The sequence below is a fragment of the Oncorhynchus kisutch genome, linkage group LG23 (assembly GCF_002021735.2).
Source record: "Oncorhynchus kisutch isolate 150728-3 linkage group LG23, Okis_V2, whole genome shotgun sequence".
In the NCBI taxonomy this organism is placed as follows: domain Eukaryota; kingdom Metazoa; phylum Chordata; class Actinopteri; order Salmoniformes; family Salmonidae; genus Oncorhynchus; species Oncorhynchus kisutch.
The window spans coordinates 12,826,481-12,842,521 of NC_034196.2; the positions used below are offsets into that span (position 1 = coordinate 12,826,481).

A 16,041-nucleotide genomic window follows, 5' to 3' on the forward strand; every position below is an offset into this window, starting at 1 on the left:
GACTTGGCTTTCGAAGACCTTAGATAGGCAGGGCAGGATGGATATAGGTCTGTAACAGTTTGGGTCCAGGGTGTCTCCCCCTTTGAAGAGGGGGATTACTGCGGCAGCTTTCCAATCCTTGGGGATCTCAGACGATATGAAAGAGAGGTTGAACAGGCTGGTAATAGGGGTTGCGACAATGGCGGCGGATAGTTTCAGAAATAGAGGGTCCAGATTGTCAAGCCCAGCTGATTTGTACGGGTCCAGGTTTTGCAGCTCTTTCAGAACATCTGCTATCTGGATTTGGGTAAAGGAGAACCTGGAGAGGCTTGGGCGAGTAGCTGCGGGGGGGGCGGAGCTGTTGGCCGAGGTTGGAGTAGCCAGGCGGAAGGCATGGCCAGCTGTTGAGAAATGCTTGTTGAAATAATCGATAATTTGTCGATAATCATGGATTTATCGGTGGTGACCGTGTTACCTAGCCTCAGTGCAGTGGGCAGCTGGGAGGAGGTGCTTTTGTTCTCCATGGACTTCACAGTGTCCCAGAACTTTTTGGAGTTGGAGCTACAGGATGCAAACTTCTGCCTGAAGAAGCTGGCCTTAGCTTTCCTGACTGACTGCGTGTATTGGTTCCTGACTTCCCTGAACAGTTGCATATCGCGGGGACTATTCGATGCTATTGCAGTCCGCCAAAGGATATTTTTGTGCTGGTCGAGGGCAGTCAGGTCTGGAGTGAACCAAGGGCTATATCTGTTCTTAGTTCTGCATTTTTTGAACGGCGCATGCTTATCTAAAATGGTGAGGAAGTTACTTTTAAAGAATTACCAGGCATCCTCCATTGACGGGATGAGGTCAATGTCCTTCCAGGATACCTGCGCCAGGTCGATTAGAAAGGCCTGCTCACAGAAGTGTTTTAGGGAGCGTTTGACAGTGATGAGGGGTGGTCGTTTGACTGCGGCTCCGTAGCGGATACAGGCAATGAGGCAGTGATCGCTGAGATCCTGGTTGAAGACAGAGGAGTTGTATTTGGAGGGCCAGTTGGTCAGGATGACGTCTATGAGGGTGCCCTTGTTTACAGATTTAGGGTTGTACCTGGTGGGTTCCTTGATGATTTGTGTGAGATTGAGGGCATCTAGCTTAGATTGTAGGACTGCCGGGGTGTTAAGCATATCCCAGTTTAGGTCACCTAACAGAACAAACTCTGAAGCTAGATGGGGGGCGATCAATTCACAAATGGTGTCCAGGGCACAGCTGGGAGCTGAGGGGGGTCGGTAGCAGGCGGCAACAGTGAGAGACTTATTTCTGGAGAGAGTAATTTTCAAAATTAGTAGTTCGAACTGTTTGGGTATGGACCTGGAAAGTATGACATTACTTTGCAGGCTCTCTCTGCAGTAAACTGCAACTCCTCCCCCTTTGGCAGTTCTATCTTGACGGAAAATGTTATAGTTGGGTATGGAAATCTCAGAATTTTTGGTGGCCTTCCTGAGCCAGGATTCAGACACGGCAAGGACATCAGGGTTAGCAGAGTGTGCTAAAGCAGTGAGTAAAACAAACTTAAGGAGGAGGCTTCTGATGTTGACATGCATGAAACCAAGGCTTTTTCGATCACAGAAGTCAACAAATGAGGGTGCCTGGGGACATGCAGGGCCTGGGTTTACCTCCACATCACCCGCGGAACAGAGGAGGAGTAGAATGAGGGTGCGGCTAAAGGCTATCAAAACTGGTCGCCTAGAGCGTTGGGGACAGAGAATAAAAGGAGCAGATTTCTGGGCATGGTAGAATATATTCAGCGCATAATGCGCAGACAGGGGTATGGTGGGGTGCGGGTACAGCGGAGGTAAGCCCAGGCACTGGGTGATGATGAGAGAGGTTGTATCTCTGGACATGCTGGTTGTAATGGGTGAGGTCACCGCATGTGTGGGAGGTGGGACAAAGGAGGTATCAGGGGTATGAAGAGTGGAACTAGGGGCTCCATTGTAAACTAAAACAATGATAACTAACCTGAACAACAGTATACAAGGCATATTGACATTTGAGAGAGACATACAGCAAGGCATACAGTAATCACAGGTGTTGAATTGGGAGAGCTAGCTAAAACAGTAGCTAAAACAGTAGGTGAGCTAATCAGCTAGCACAACAACAGCAGGTAAAATGGCGTTGACTAGGCAGGGAGGGTCGGATTAACTACACACAGAGCCTGAGTGCGGCTGGGGCCGACAGATAAAACATAAACAAGCAGAATGGAGTACCGTGATTAATGGACAGTCCAGCATGCATCAGCTATGTAGCCAAGTGATCAGTTTCCAGGGGGCAGCGGTGGATGGGGCAGGGAAGCTGGACTGTATTATCCAGGTTAAAAAACTGGCTGGCTGTGCAGAAGGTAAAAGGTCAAAGCCGCTAGCAGTGGCTAACAATGACTAAATAGCTTGTAGCTAGTTAGCTGGTTAGCTTCTGGAGGTTCTTGAGTGTGTTCTAAAAATTTAAAATAATAGCGATTCCGTATCACATTGGGTGAGGCAGGTTACCGGAAGGTATAAACAAATTAAATGGGTCCAGTGAGTGTTTGGGACGCGGTGATTCAGACGGTTAGCAGGCCTGTGCCAACAAGCTAACAGTTAGTAGGCCGGGGCTAAACAAGGATAGCAGTTAGCGGACTGGGGCTAAACAAGCTAGCAGTTAGCAGGCCGAATTAGCAAGCAGGGGAGATAGTAAGGGCTAGAAAGTTAGCCTTTGGGGGGCGTCGCGATGGGGTAGGTCTGTTTATGTCTCTTCATGCGGTGACATCGATAGACCGGTCGTGGGTCCGGATATTGTAGCCCAGGAGTATGCTTCGATGGTAGCACAGGAGCTCTGACCGGGCTAGCTTCAAGCTAAGTGGGTGGAAACGCTAGCCAGGAGTAAGCCAGGAGTTAGCTAGTTAGCTAGTTGTGAAGATCCAGCTGAAAATGTTCCGTTTGCGGTGGGAATCCGGTGGGAATCCGGGGATAATAAAAAAATATATATAGGTCCGTTATGCTCTGGTTAGAGTCGCGTTTTTCGAACTGGCGAGAGCTTTCCGAGCTAAAGGTCAGCTGATGACCGGTTAGCTGAAGACCGCTAGCAATGGTTTGCTGACTGATACCTGGTAGTTAGCTGGCTAGCTTCAGTTGAGGGGATCCGGATACGAAGTAAATATAAGTACTTTAGAAAAAATAGGTACATTGGGTGAGGCGGGTTGCAGGAGAGTATTTAGAAGTTGAGGTTTAACAAAATGTTTTAAAAGATATGCGAAGAAAAATATGTTTAAAAAAAACGATATATACGATATATACAAGGGACACAACACGACAAGTCGTCCGACTGCTACGCCATCTTGGATCTTCAATTGGTACAATTGCATTGGGGCAGGTAGCATTCTCCTGGCATCTGCCAATCCCAGCTTTGTTCATTGGACTGCCAAACTGTGAAGCGTGATTCATCCCTCCAGATAACACATTTCCACAGCTCCAGAGTCCAATGGCGGTGAGCTTTACACCACTCCAGCCGAAGCTTGGCATTGCGCATGGTGATCTTTGGCTTGAGTGCGGATGCTCGGCCATGGAAACCCATTTCATGAAGCTCCCAAAGAACAGCTCTTGTGCTGACATTGCTTCCAGAGGCAGTGTGGAACTCGGTAGGGAGTGTTGCAACCGAGGACAGACAATCTTTACACGCTTCAGCACTCGGCGGTCCCTTTCTGTGAGCTTGTGTGGCCTACCACTTCTTGTCTGAGCCTTTGTTGCTCCTAGATATTTCCACTTCACAATAACAGCACTTACCATTGACCGGGGAAGCTCTAGTGGGGCAGAAATTTGACGAACTGACTCTTTGGAAAGGTGGCATCCTATGCTCTTCTGTATGGCCATTCTAGTGCCAATGTTTGGCTATGGAGATTGCGTGAGTGTGTACATGATTTTACACACCTGTCAGCAACGGTCCACTAATTTGAAGGGCTGTCCACATACTTTTGTATGTAGTGTACATGGGACTGAGAGTGCAGTATTCATACCCTTTGACTTTTTCTACATTTACAGCCTTATTCTAAAATTGATTAAATTGTTTTTATTCCTCATTAATCTACACACAATACCCATAATGAAAAAGTAAAAACAGACTTCTAGATTGTTTTGCAAATGTACCAACAAAAAAAGGTGGAAATATCATATTTACATAAGTATTCAGATCCTTTACTCTGTACTTTGTTGAAGTGATTACAGTCTCGATTATTCTTGGGTATGATGCTAAAAGCTTGGCACACCTGTCTTTGGGTAGTTTTTCCTATTCTTCTCTGCAGATCATCTCAAGCTCTGTCAGGTTGGATGGGGAGGGTTGCTGCACAGCTATTTTTAGGTCGCTCCAGAGATGTTCGATCGGGTTCAGGTCCGGGACCTGGCTGGGCCACTCAAAGACTTGTCCCCAAGCAACTCCTGCATTGTCTTGGCTGTGTGCTTAGGATCGTTGTCCTGTTGGTGAACCTTCGCCCCAGTCTGAAGTCCTGAGTGCTCTGGAGTAGATTTTCATCAAGGATCTTTCTGTACTTTGCGCCGTTCATCTTTCCCTCGATCCTAGTCTCCCAGTCCCTGACGCTGAAAAACATCCCTACAGCATTATGCTGCCACCACCATACTTCACCGTAGGGATGGTGTCAGGTTTCCTCCAGATGTGATACTTGGCATTCAGGCAAAATAGTTCAATCTTGGTTTCATCAGACCAGAGAATCTTGTTTCTTATGGTCTGAGAGTCTTTAGGTGTCTTTTGGCAAACTCCAAGCGGAATTATCATGTGCCTTTTACTGAAGAGTATCTGGCCACTCTACCATGAAGGCCTGAATGGTGGAGTGCTGCAGAGATGGTTGTCCTTCTGGAAGGTTATCCCATCTCCACAGAGGAACTCTGGAGCTCTGTCAGAGTGACCATTGGGTTGTTGGTCACCTCCCTGATCAAGGCTCTTCTCCCTCGATTGCTCAGTTTGCAAGGGCGTCCAGCTCTAAGAAGATTCTTGGTGGTTCCTAGCTTCTTCCATTTAAGAGTGATGGAGGCCACTGTGTTCTTGGGAACCTTCAGTGCTGCATACATTTTTTGGTACCCTTCCTCAGATCTCTGCCTCGGCACATTCCTGCCTTGGAGCTCTACGTTTTTGCTTTGAAATGCACTGTCAACTGTTGGTACTTTATTCAGACAGGTGTGTGCCTTTCCAAATCATGTCCAATCAAAATAATTTACCACAGGTGGACCCCAATCAGAAACAGCTCTGGATGATCAATGGAAACAGGATGCACCTGAGCTCAATTTAGAGTCTCATAGCAAAGGGTCTGAATATTTATGTAAATAAGGTATTTCTGTTTTTATTTTTCTAATAACCTTTTTTGGTTTTGTCATTATGGGGTATTGTGTATAGCTTGATGAGGAAAAAAAAAATTTCAATCCATTTTAGATTAAGGCTGTAACCTAGCAAAATTTGGAAAAGGGGAAGGGGTCTGAATTCTTTCCGAATATACAGCGCTTTTCAAGGGCCCTAAGTCGCTTTACAATTGTAGAACAGCAAAACAGTAGTCAAAACAAAACATCAGACTAAACAAAACATAAATAAAAGAGAGAGGTAGTCTCAAAGAAGGGAAAGAGTATCAGTGTATGGGGAGGGAAGGGTTGGGATCTGGATACGAACACGGTTTAGGGTAAGGGCTGGGATTGGGATATGGATACAAACCAGGGATAGGGTAAGGGGCGTGATTGGGGTTAGGAAACGAACCCGGTTCAGGGTAATGGTAGGGTAAGGGTTTGATTTAGGTGCAGTTCAGTATGGTGAAGAGAGGAGTGTCTTTGGGGAGGGGGAGCTTAAGGGCAGGCCTTGTCAAAGAGGTGGGGCTTTAGGAGGCACTGAAAGATAGTGATGGAGTCAGAGTAATGCCTGGCTGGAGGGAAGGTTCCAGAGCTCCAGAGCCTAGGAGGTAGTCTGGAAAAGACCATGTCGCCGAACCTATGGAGCATCAACCTGGGTATGACCTGCTGTGGTGGATCGGAGTGTGCATGTGTGTTGGTGGGGGAAAAAAAGGTCTGAGAGGTACATCGGGGCAAGATGGTGAAGGGCTTTGTAGGTCAGAAAGAGGATCTTGTAGTCAACGCGTTGGGAGACAGGGAGCCAGTGCAGTTCACTGTCAGGACCAAGTGTGGGTGAGGAGTCGGGCTGCAGAGTTTTGAACCATCTGGCACTTATGGAGGGGAGTTAATGCTGGAGAGTAGTGAGTTGCAGTAGTCAAGACGGGAGGAGATGAATGCATGTATGAGGATTTCAGCGGCAGGATGGGAGAGGGAGGACCTGACTTTGGCAATGTTGCAGTGGTGGAAAAATTATGATTTGTCCAAGATGATGGCAAGATTGCATGCATGAAGGGAGGGAGAAACAGTGGTGTCGTCAATGGGAGGGTGAGGTTGCCAGCTTCGGTGAGGGTGAATTTGGGAAGAGTTCCGATGTATCACTGTTGAGCTTAAGAAAGTTTTGTTGCATCCATGTTATTATTGCAGAGAGGCAGGATTCAATGTGGGTCATAGGCGGGTTGAGGAGGGATTTGGTCCTGAGGTAGATCTGGGTGTCATCGGCATAGCAGTGGAAGTCAAGGATAAAGTGATGAAGGATCTGACCAAGAGGGAGGATGTAGATAATGAAGAGTAAGGGACTCAGCACGAACCAAACTGGAGGGGTTCGGGCAGGTTGTTGATTAGCAGGTGGGTTTGTAATTGGGAGGCAACAGTATGTTCCAGAGTCTTGGCAAGGAAGGGGAGGTTGGAAATGGGGGAGAAGTTATTGAGGATGGTGGTGTCCTGTTTTTTTATGATGGGGGTGACTGCAGCTGTTTTGTAGTTGAAGGGGACAGTTCCGTGGTCGAGGGAGAGGTTGACAATGTTTGTGATGGACAGAGAGCAGGCAGGAAGGCAGGCAGGCTTTGATGAGAAGACTGGGGAAAGGACCCAGGGAGCAAGTTGTAGTCTTGGTTAACATGATGAGTTTTGAGATATACTGTAGGGAGAGTCAATGGAGACAAATTCGGAGAGCCGGGTTTCAGGTGTGACGGTTGGGAGGTTGACAGGGGGAGGGGCAGCTGAGGGAGATTGATCAGTCAGTAATGAGTTTATTTTGGTGAGCATGTCCTTGAAAAACGGAATAAATTAGTTGCACAGCTCAGTGGAGGGAGTAGAGAAGGTGTCATCATGGGGCTGAAGTAGTTTGCTGACAGTGGAGAAGAGAGTCCGGGAGTTCTTACTGTGGCAGCCATTGTTGTTAGAGAAGTAAGTGGACCTTGCAGCAAAGCGGTACACGCTAAGCTAAAGGACAGAGCTACCGCACACATCACAGCCAACCACAATGTTACAACTGAGGAGACGAACGTGTGCAAGAAGTCCCGCTACGACCTCCGCAGAGCTATCAAACAGGCAAAAGGACAATATAGGAACAAGGTGGAATCCTATTACACAAGCTCTGACGCTCGACACATGTGGCAGGGGCTCCAGTCCATTATGGATTACAAAGGAAGACTTAGCCATGATCTGCCCAATGATGAATGCTTCTCTACCAGACAAACTCAATGCATTTCATGCACACTTCAACAAAAACAACACCGAGCCATGCAAGAGGGCCTCCACCGTCCAGAGGACTGAGTGATCTCGCTCTCTGAGGTGGATGTGAGTAAGGCTTTAAATCTGGTCAAGAGGAATACCTATGTGAGAATGCTGTTCATTGATTACAGCTCAGCGTTCAACACCATAGTGCCCTCCAAGCTTGTCACCAAACTCAGGACCCTTGGGACAGAACACCTCCCTCTGCAACTGGATCCTGGACTTCCTGACAGGCCGACCCCAGGTGGTGAGAGTAGGCAACAATACCTTTGCCATGCTGACCCTCAACAAAGGGCCCCCCAGGGGTGAGTGCTTAGCCCCCTCCTGTACTCCATGTTTACCCATGACTGTGTGGCCATGCACAACTTCAACTCCATCATAAGGTTTGCTGACGACACGACGGTGCTAGGACTGACCACCAACGGCGATGAGACATCCTAAAGGGAGGAGGTCAGAGACATGGCAATGTCAGGACAATGCCAGGAAAACAACCTCTCCCTCAACATTAGCAAGACCAAGGAGCTGATCGTGGACTACAGGAAACAGGGGTGCGGGCTTCAAGTTCCTCAGTGTCCACATTATTGAGGTTTTAACATGGTCCTCTCACACCAGAACAGTCGTAAAGAAGGCATGACAGCACCTCTTCTCCATCAGGAGGCTGAAATTATTTGGTATGGTCCCTCAGATCCTCAGGAACATTTACAGCTGCACCATCGAACGCATCCTGACTGGTTGTATCACCGTCTGGTATGGCAACTGCAACGCCCTCGACAGGAAAGCCCTACAATGGGTGGTGCAAACAGCCCAACCCATTACTGGGGGCAAGCTCCCAGCCATCCAGGATGTACATGCCAGGCAGTGTCCGAGAAAGCCTTGAAAAATTGCCAAGACTCCAGCCACCCGAGACATGGACAGTTCTCCATGCTCCTGTCCGACATGTGGTACCGTTTCATCAAGGCTCAGACTCCCTGGCCATGTCACTGTTAAAAATGACTGTTCTCCCTCTCCCATAGACTATCCACGCTAACTCTATGCCAATCCACAGGACTCTACCAACTCAGACACACACACCTTCACTGTCACTCTTACTCATACGCACACACACGTACTCACATACACACACTCACACACACCCTCACTCACACACTCATTACTGAAGCCACACACTTAAACCCACACACACACAGCTCGTCAAACCTACGCTGCTGTTCATTGATTGTTGATTGCAATTACCATGAGTATCTACTGTATTTGGGTCATGGGAAGGGTTAGCTAAAATATATTACATGTATATATTACCATTAGTATGCCATTGCCATGCTATGTGGTTGTTGCCATGCTATGTGGTTGTCTTATGTCTCACTTTATGTAGTGTTGGGGTGTCTCTCTTGTTGTGATGTGTGTTTTGTCCTATATTGTATTTATTTATATATTTTTAATCCCCCGTCACCGCAGGAGGCCTTTTGCATTTTGGTAGGCCGTCATTGTAAATAAGAATTTGTTCTTAACTGACTTGCCTAGTTAAATAAAGGTTAAATAAAAACAAAAGTATATTACCATAAATATTGATATATTCCTGCTACCCGTCACTTTTCAGCCCTGTTTACACGTATAATGTATTCTACTACCAGTCACTTTGTATGTATAAACCTACCTCAACCACTCTAGTACCCCTGCATATTGAATAAGGTACTGTTACTGACCTGTATTTACTAGCATTTCTTGTTTCTTCAACTTATTATAGTGTACTTCTTGTGCATTTTTTATAATTCTATGCTATTTTCTGTATTATTATATAGATGTTGTATTCTGTGCTTGTGGTGAATAAACTTTAAATATCTCTCCCTCACACTCACGCACACTTTGCACCCTGGTTTCTCGCTGCCTAGATTTCTAGCACACACTTAGATACTTCCAACCTCTGCTCTCTCCCACTCTCTCTGCTGTCCCTCTCTCTCTCTCCCTCTCTCTCTGCTCTCCCTCTCTCTCTGCACTCCCTCTCTCTCTGCACTCCCTCTCTCTCTGCTTTCCCTCTCTCTCTGCTCTCCCTCTCTCTCTGCTCTCCCTCTCTCTCTGCTCTCCCTCTCTCTCTGCACTCCCTCTCTCTCTGCTCTCCCTCTCTCTCTGCATTCCCTCTCTCTCTGCACTCCCTCTCTCTCTGCTCTCCCTCTCTCTCTGCTCTCCCTCTCTCTCTGCTCTCCCTCTCTCTCTGCACTCCCTCTCTCTCTGCTCTCCCTTTCTCTCTGCTCTCCCTCTCTCTCTGCTCTCCCTCTCTCTCTGCTCTCCTTTGAGCTATGGATCGTTTGATGTATTTTCAGCACACTGGGCATTTGGTTAGGATTATTATTAATTATTCAGGGCTGTTCTTCTCTACTCTTCTACCTGGTGTGATAGACAGGGGTCCAGCCTCACTCCCTGGGCATGGTGGTGAATCATACTTTATGTATAATCATACTTCATGTATATTAAATTAATATTTTGGAGGCGTACAGTGGCATCACAGATAAGGTAAAAGTAGGCATGTAATCACTCATACAAAACAAGCAACACAACCTGGTCTCATAAAGTAAATGTAACATAGTAAACATAAATCCAAGACACTCAAATTAGTTTATGATTCATTTGGCATGGTTACATAAAACAGATGGTTAATTAAGGCAAAATTAAAGTAGGGTGATTGGTTGGGGTGGATGGGTACACATATAAAACAAATGTCTGGCAAACCCAAAGGTTGAGAGTTCAAATCTCATCACAGACAACTTTAGCATTATAGCTACTTTGCAACTACTTAGCATGTTAGCTAACCCTTCCCATACCCAAAGGTTGCGAGTTTGAATCTCACCATTGACAACTTTAGCTAATTAGCAACTTGACAACTAACTTTTTAGCTCCATTGCAACTACTTAAAATGTTAGTTAACCCTTCACCTAACCCTCATCGTAACCCTTTTAGCTAACCCCTCACCTAACCCTCACCTGAACCCTTTTAGCTAACCCTTCACCTAACCCTCACCTGAACCCTTTTAGCTAACCCTTCCCTTAACATGAACCCTTTTAGCTAACCCTTCACCTAACCCTAACCCTTTTAGCTAACCCTTCCCCTAACCCTAACCCTTTTAGCTAACCCTTCACCTAACCCTAATCCTTTTAGCTAACCCTTCCCCTAACCCTAACCCTTTTAGCTAACCCTTCCCCTAACATTTTTAGCTAAACCTTCTCCTACCCTAACCCTTTTAGCTAACCCTTCACCTAGCCTTAAGACTTTTAGCTAACCCTTCCCCTAACCCTTTTAGCAAACCCTTCCCCTAACCCTAACCCTTTTAGCTAACCCTTCCCCTAACCCTAACCCTTTTAGCTAACCCTTCCCCTAACCCTAACCCTTTTAGATAACCCTTCCCCTAACCCTAACCCTTTTAGCGGACACTTCCCCTAACCCTAACCCTTTTAGCTAACCCTTCCCCTAACCCTAACCCTTTTAGATAACCCTTCCCCTAACCCTAACCCTTTTAGCTAACCCTTCACCTAGCCTTAAGCCTTTTAGCTAACCCTTCCCCTAACCCTAACCCTTTTAGCTAACCCTTCCCCTAACCCTAACCCTTTTAGATAACCCTTCCCCTAACCCTAACCCTTTTAGCTAACCCTTCCCCTAACCCTAACCCTTTTAGCTAACCCTTCCCCTAACCCTAACCCTTTTAGCTAACCCTTCCCCTAACCCTAACCCTTTTAGCTACCCCTTCCCCTAACCTTACCCGTTTTAGCTACCCCTTCCCCTAACCTTACCCGTTTTAGCTAACCCTTCCCCTAACCCTAACCCTTTTAGCTAACCCTTCCCCTAACCCTAACCCTTTTAGCTACCCCTTCCCCTAACCTTTTTAGCTAAACGTTCTCCTACCCTAACTTTAACTCTTTAACCCCTAGCCTAGCTAACGTTAGCCACCTCAGCACCAAGCTGAGGTGGCTTAACTCTAACCTTAACTCTAACTGTAACCCTAACCCCTAGCCTAGCTAACGTTAGCCACCTCAGCACCAAGCTAGAATTTGTAACATATCATACGTTTAGCAAAATCGTAACATATTGAACATTTCTCAAATTCGTAACATTGTACGTTTTGCAAATTCATAACATATTGAAAGTTTTGCAAATTCTTAAAATATAATAAGAATTGTAATTTGTAGCATATCATACGAAATGGGTGATGGACATCCACAAATTAATACATAAAATACCATATGAAACATAACATATCATACTAAATGGAGTGTCTTGGATTAACATACATAATAATACAAAATGCTCTGAGACCAGGTTGTGCTATCAGGTAATACACATGCCCTGCCCAATCCCCAACTCCCCATTGCGTGACTAGATCCAATTTGTCTTACAACATGAGCAGTGAACAGTGCAGTGGATAAATACATTTCATGAGCTGTGGTGGTCTCAATCAAAACCGCTTAGCATGACATGGGTGATTGCTCATGGTGGACAATATTCTTAAAGTTTCTGGCAAAGAGAGGGAAAACAAACGTTGCGCAGAACCCCTTTTTTGAGAAATCTGAGAAATTGAACCCTTGGAATGTCACATGAGTAAACTGGAATAACTCAGGCTTTACCTATAAAACAACATGACATGTTAACCATGCATGTTTTATGTGTTCCAAGTAACTATTATGTAACATTACAAGATAATATAAGCCTATTTAAAAGATCAATGTAAAATAAAAGACATTGGCATATAGTAAATAGTATGGCACCTGATTGAAAACACATTGAACAAGAAAACTGTAAATCAAGTAGATGTATATACGTCAGTTGGTAGAGGATGGCACCGCCAGGGTCGTGGGTTCGATTCCCAAGGCCACCCATACGTAAAATGTATGCATGCATGACCTTAAAATGCGTTGGATTAAAGCATCTGCTAAATGGTACATGTTATATTATTACAGTAGTAAACACTGACAGGTCTAAAATTGTTTTCTCCAAATAACCATCAAATACTGTGCAAATGGATCACATTATGTAAAATCATTATGTAAAAGACAAACAAGCAAGCAAACACACAAACAACACATTTGGATCTGATGTAAACGTAGCCCATACATACATACCTCGGATAAAAACGGACTTCATTTTGGAAATAGAATCCAAAAGGCACCCCTTGTGTGCGTGGTAAAATACTCGTTCTCTGATTGAAAAACAAAGACCCCGGTCAAAGAGATGGCAGTGGAAAATCCAGGGCACCGTCCATGAAAACTTTAGCCCAAGGTTTTAACATAGAACGGAGGTGGAGAACGCGGTCTCCTCTTCACGCCGCGCTCAGTCATTTGAGAGATGCGCGGGAAACAAAACCTTTTTTTTACATTCGAATACAGGCAACCCAAAGGAACGTCTCCAAATGGACCACATAAACGCACGGGTGGCAGCAATCCAAACGGCAATAAGCTACAAAATTAAAACCATCTGCAGTCACAGCGCAATCCACGGTTAGGAAAAGGCATATATCCAACCGTCCTTCGTTTAGTTTCCAACGTAGAGTTATCCTAGATGAGTGCACTGCCGGTTGGCTTGTGAGGGTGGGGATCCAAAGATATGCGCCTCTCTATCAGCATAGAACAAGACAGGGCAGAGGGAGCTGCATGCGCGCGCGGTCGTGTTCTTAGTGAACGTGAGAAGGTAACTGAGGTCATAGTGCTCCTGAACTTCTCTGCACTCTTTGGTCAGAACCCATATCATGGGACAACAACCACATAGAAAGGATGATCCCAACAAACGATAATGCGCAGTTCAGTCACGTTATGTGATGAACAGCAGAACATATTGTTTCTGATTATTTAGTGATAGGCGTTGGCAGTGTGCTCTTGATTTATGTCGACCCATATAATTTTAACATAACAAAGAAAATGACATAGAAAACTAACGTCTTATATGATATTCGTAATAGGTGGTTCGTGGTTGAGATCTCGCTGTCAGACTATTCTAAATTAAGATAGAGACGCCTCCCAGCGGTAGTGTGTGAACACCTCCCCGATTTTATAAGCCTATATTAAATTCCGAACAGCAAATTGCTGTAAAAGGAAAATAGAAACCAATGTCGCTGCTTCATGCAATGTTTGCCACAGAGACGACGAACATATACCTTTCTCTGAATGTCGGTGACACACTTCAACAGAGATTGATGTTTGAGCTTTTCCACCAAGGCTCGTGTTTATGCGAATCACCACCATGGACAGCGCACGTAGCCACCTCAGACGGGTAAACTTGAGTCGGCTAGGCTGTAGTAGCCTGGAGTTCAGATGACTGTCAGTTGTAATTACTGGTCATGTTTCCATGATCGATGGTTGTTTTGGCTCCATGTGTTTAATGACCATTGTGTGCGAATAATAGGAGGCCTAACTCATGCAATGCAAATTAACACAATGTCTGCTAGATTGAAAACGATTTTGTTTCGTAGAGAACATATACAGGGGAGTAAACAAAATATGAAAGGAGAGGCACAACCACTTTGTATTTTATATCTACACTTAATTAATCAAATGTGTGTATTCCAGAAAGACAGTGCTGATGTTATAGTAGAATGTTTCAGTGATGGCCCTCGACAACGTACAGCCCAAAGAAAACAAGAGCAGAAATATGTTAGGATGAATAATTTGTGAAAAACTCTGCATGTATTATTTGTATTTATTTAACCAGGCAAGTCAGTAAAGAACACATTCGTGTTGACAATGACGGCCTGGGAACAGTTGGTTAACTGCTTTTGTTCAGCGGCAGAACGACAGATTTTCACTTTGTCAGCTCGGGGATTCGATCTAGCAAACGTTCAGTTACTGGCCTAACGCTCTAACCACTAGGCTATCAGTCTCTATGTCACGTTTGGCATCTATTCACATGACACAGACATTCTTTATTCCATATTGGCTGGGACCTCTCGCCCCTTCTTATGAGATGTGGCTAATTTGCCTCTCCAAGCTGACAATATGCTGCACCCCACTGCATTGTCTTTCAGCGAGAAAGCCAAACCTCATTAACATCTTGGAATCAGGACAATGTCAAATAGCTTATGTTAAGCTCTTTTTACTCATACTCACATTTCATCATTTAATTGGATTGTCTAACACTTCCTGCTGTCTGCAAGCTGCAAGATGGTGGGGGAAGGGGGGGGGGGTGTTAGTATGTAAATGTGGTGACTTCTGTAAAATGCATGTCTAAACCTGCCTACCCTAACAATGTGTGTACAGTACATAAGCACATCTGGCAGACACCAAGCATCTCAATATAATGTGGAAGTAACTCTACATGGTCATATGAAGGACCTCTCTCTTTCCCTCACAGTAGGTCAGTTCAAGGTTGACAGTCTGCATATCAACCAATACATTTTAACTGGAGTAATCAGTGTATCAAATTGACTCTCTTGCCATACAGTACAGCTATAACTAGGCTGTAAAGCATTCATTCCCACTGCAACTAGACAGCAAGCACAATGAATGTAACATGCTCTGCTGCCTCTTGCAAACAGAAGTTTATATGAAGTAATTATTAGCTTATTATTTGTTTATTAACTGCTCACTCTAGTTTTTGTCTGTACTGTATTTGTCCCATCCCTGTGACACATGTTCCACACTTGTGTTGTGCATTAGTGAACAGCTCTTGCCAGGTCAATTTTTCTGAGGCAGGAATTAATGATGCGGTCATAAATGAGCTATTTTCCCTCATCTGCTTATGGAATTGTCACAACGAAGCCAGCCTTTCTGATATATGATTGTCAGCTATTGTAACATGCACTTATTTACTTACAGACATATAATAAAGAATCATGTCTGGCTGCAGGTATTTATCAAAAGACAAACACTTTATTCACACCTCTTTTAAAATGCATACATTTATGCTGTTGATATTGCTATGTTCAGAAACATGCAAAAAAAAATAATTCCACACTTACTGTATCTTATATCAATGTTCTATGCACTGTCCTTCGATATTAGGCTTACTGTGAGCTTGGAGGCACAGACAGTTCTATATTTTTCTAAATTGGTTGGTTTGTAGTAGAAAAGCTCTGTTTACCGTGTTTGTCTCAGAAAAGTCTTATTTTTCAGCAAACTGCATGAAATTACACATTGACACAAGGAAGGTAATATAATTGTTACAAGTTTTGCCCTCAGGCATGCAGACTTCATGGATTTTGACTCGGCTTGTATGTCTAGCTGAGTATTCTCTGCGTCACAAAAACAAGTTTTCTTTATGTACGATCTATCCACAGCATCTCCAGAACTCGACCCGTCTCCCACTCACTCCCAATTACATATGGAGCCTGTGATTGAGCAATGCAAACTACTGTGGGTGTTTCAACCGTTAGGGGAGCGGGTGAAACAGAAAGGGCTTTGTGATTCAGACTTTCTGAAGTGCCTATGACACACTGTTTGTAGTGTTATTCATTCTACTTTCA

The 16,041-nt window shown here is 44.9% G+C and overlaps 1 protein-coding gene across 1 annotated transcript in view; it reads right to left on the bottom strand.

Moving 5' to 3' along the window:
• Positions 1-13,502, bottom strand: part of LOC109868624 (reticulon-4 receptor-like) — a 39,087-nt gene extending 25,585 nt beyond the window's left edge. Inside the window, exon 1 of the mRNA XM_020458321.2 lies at positions 12,710-13,502. Coding sequence (XP_020313910.1) covers positions 12,710-12,731 — 22 coding nt within the window. The 5' untranslated portion in view covers positions 12,732-13,502. The remainder of the gene's footprint in view (positions 1-12,709) is intronic.
• Between the last annotated feature and the right edge of the window lie 2,539 nt (positions 13,503-16,041).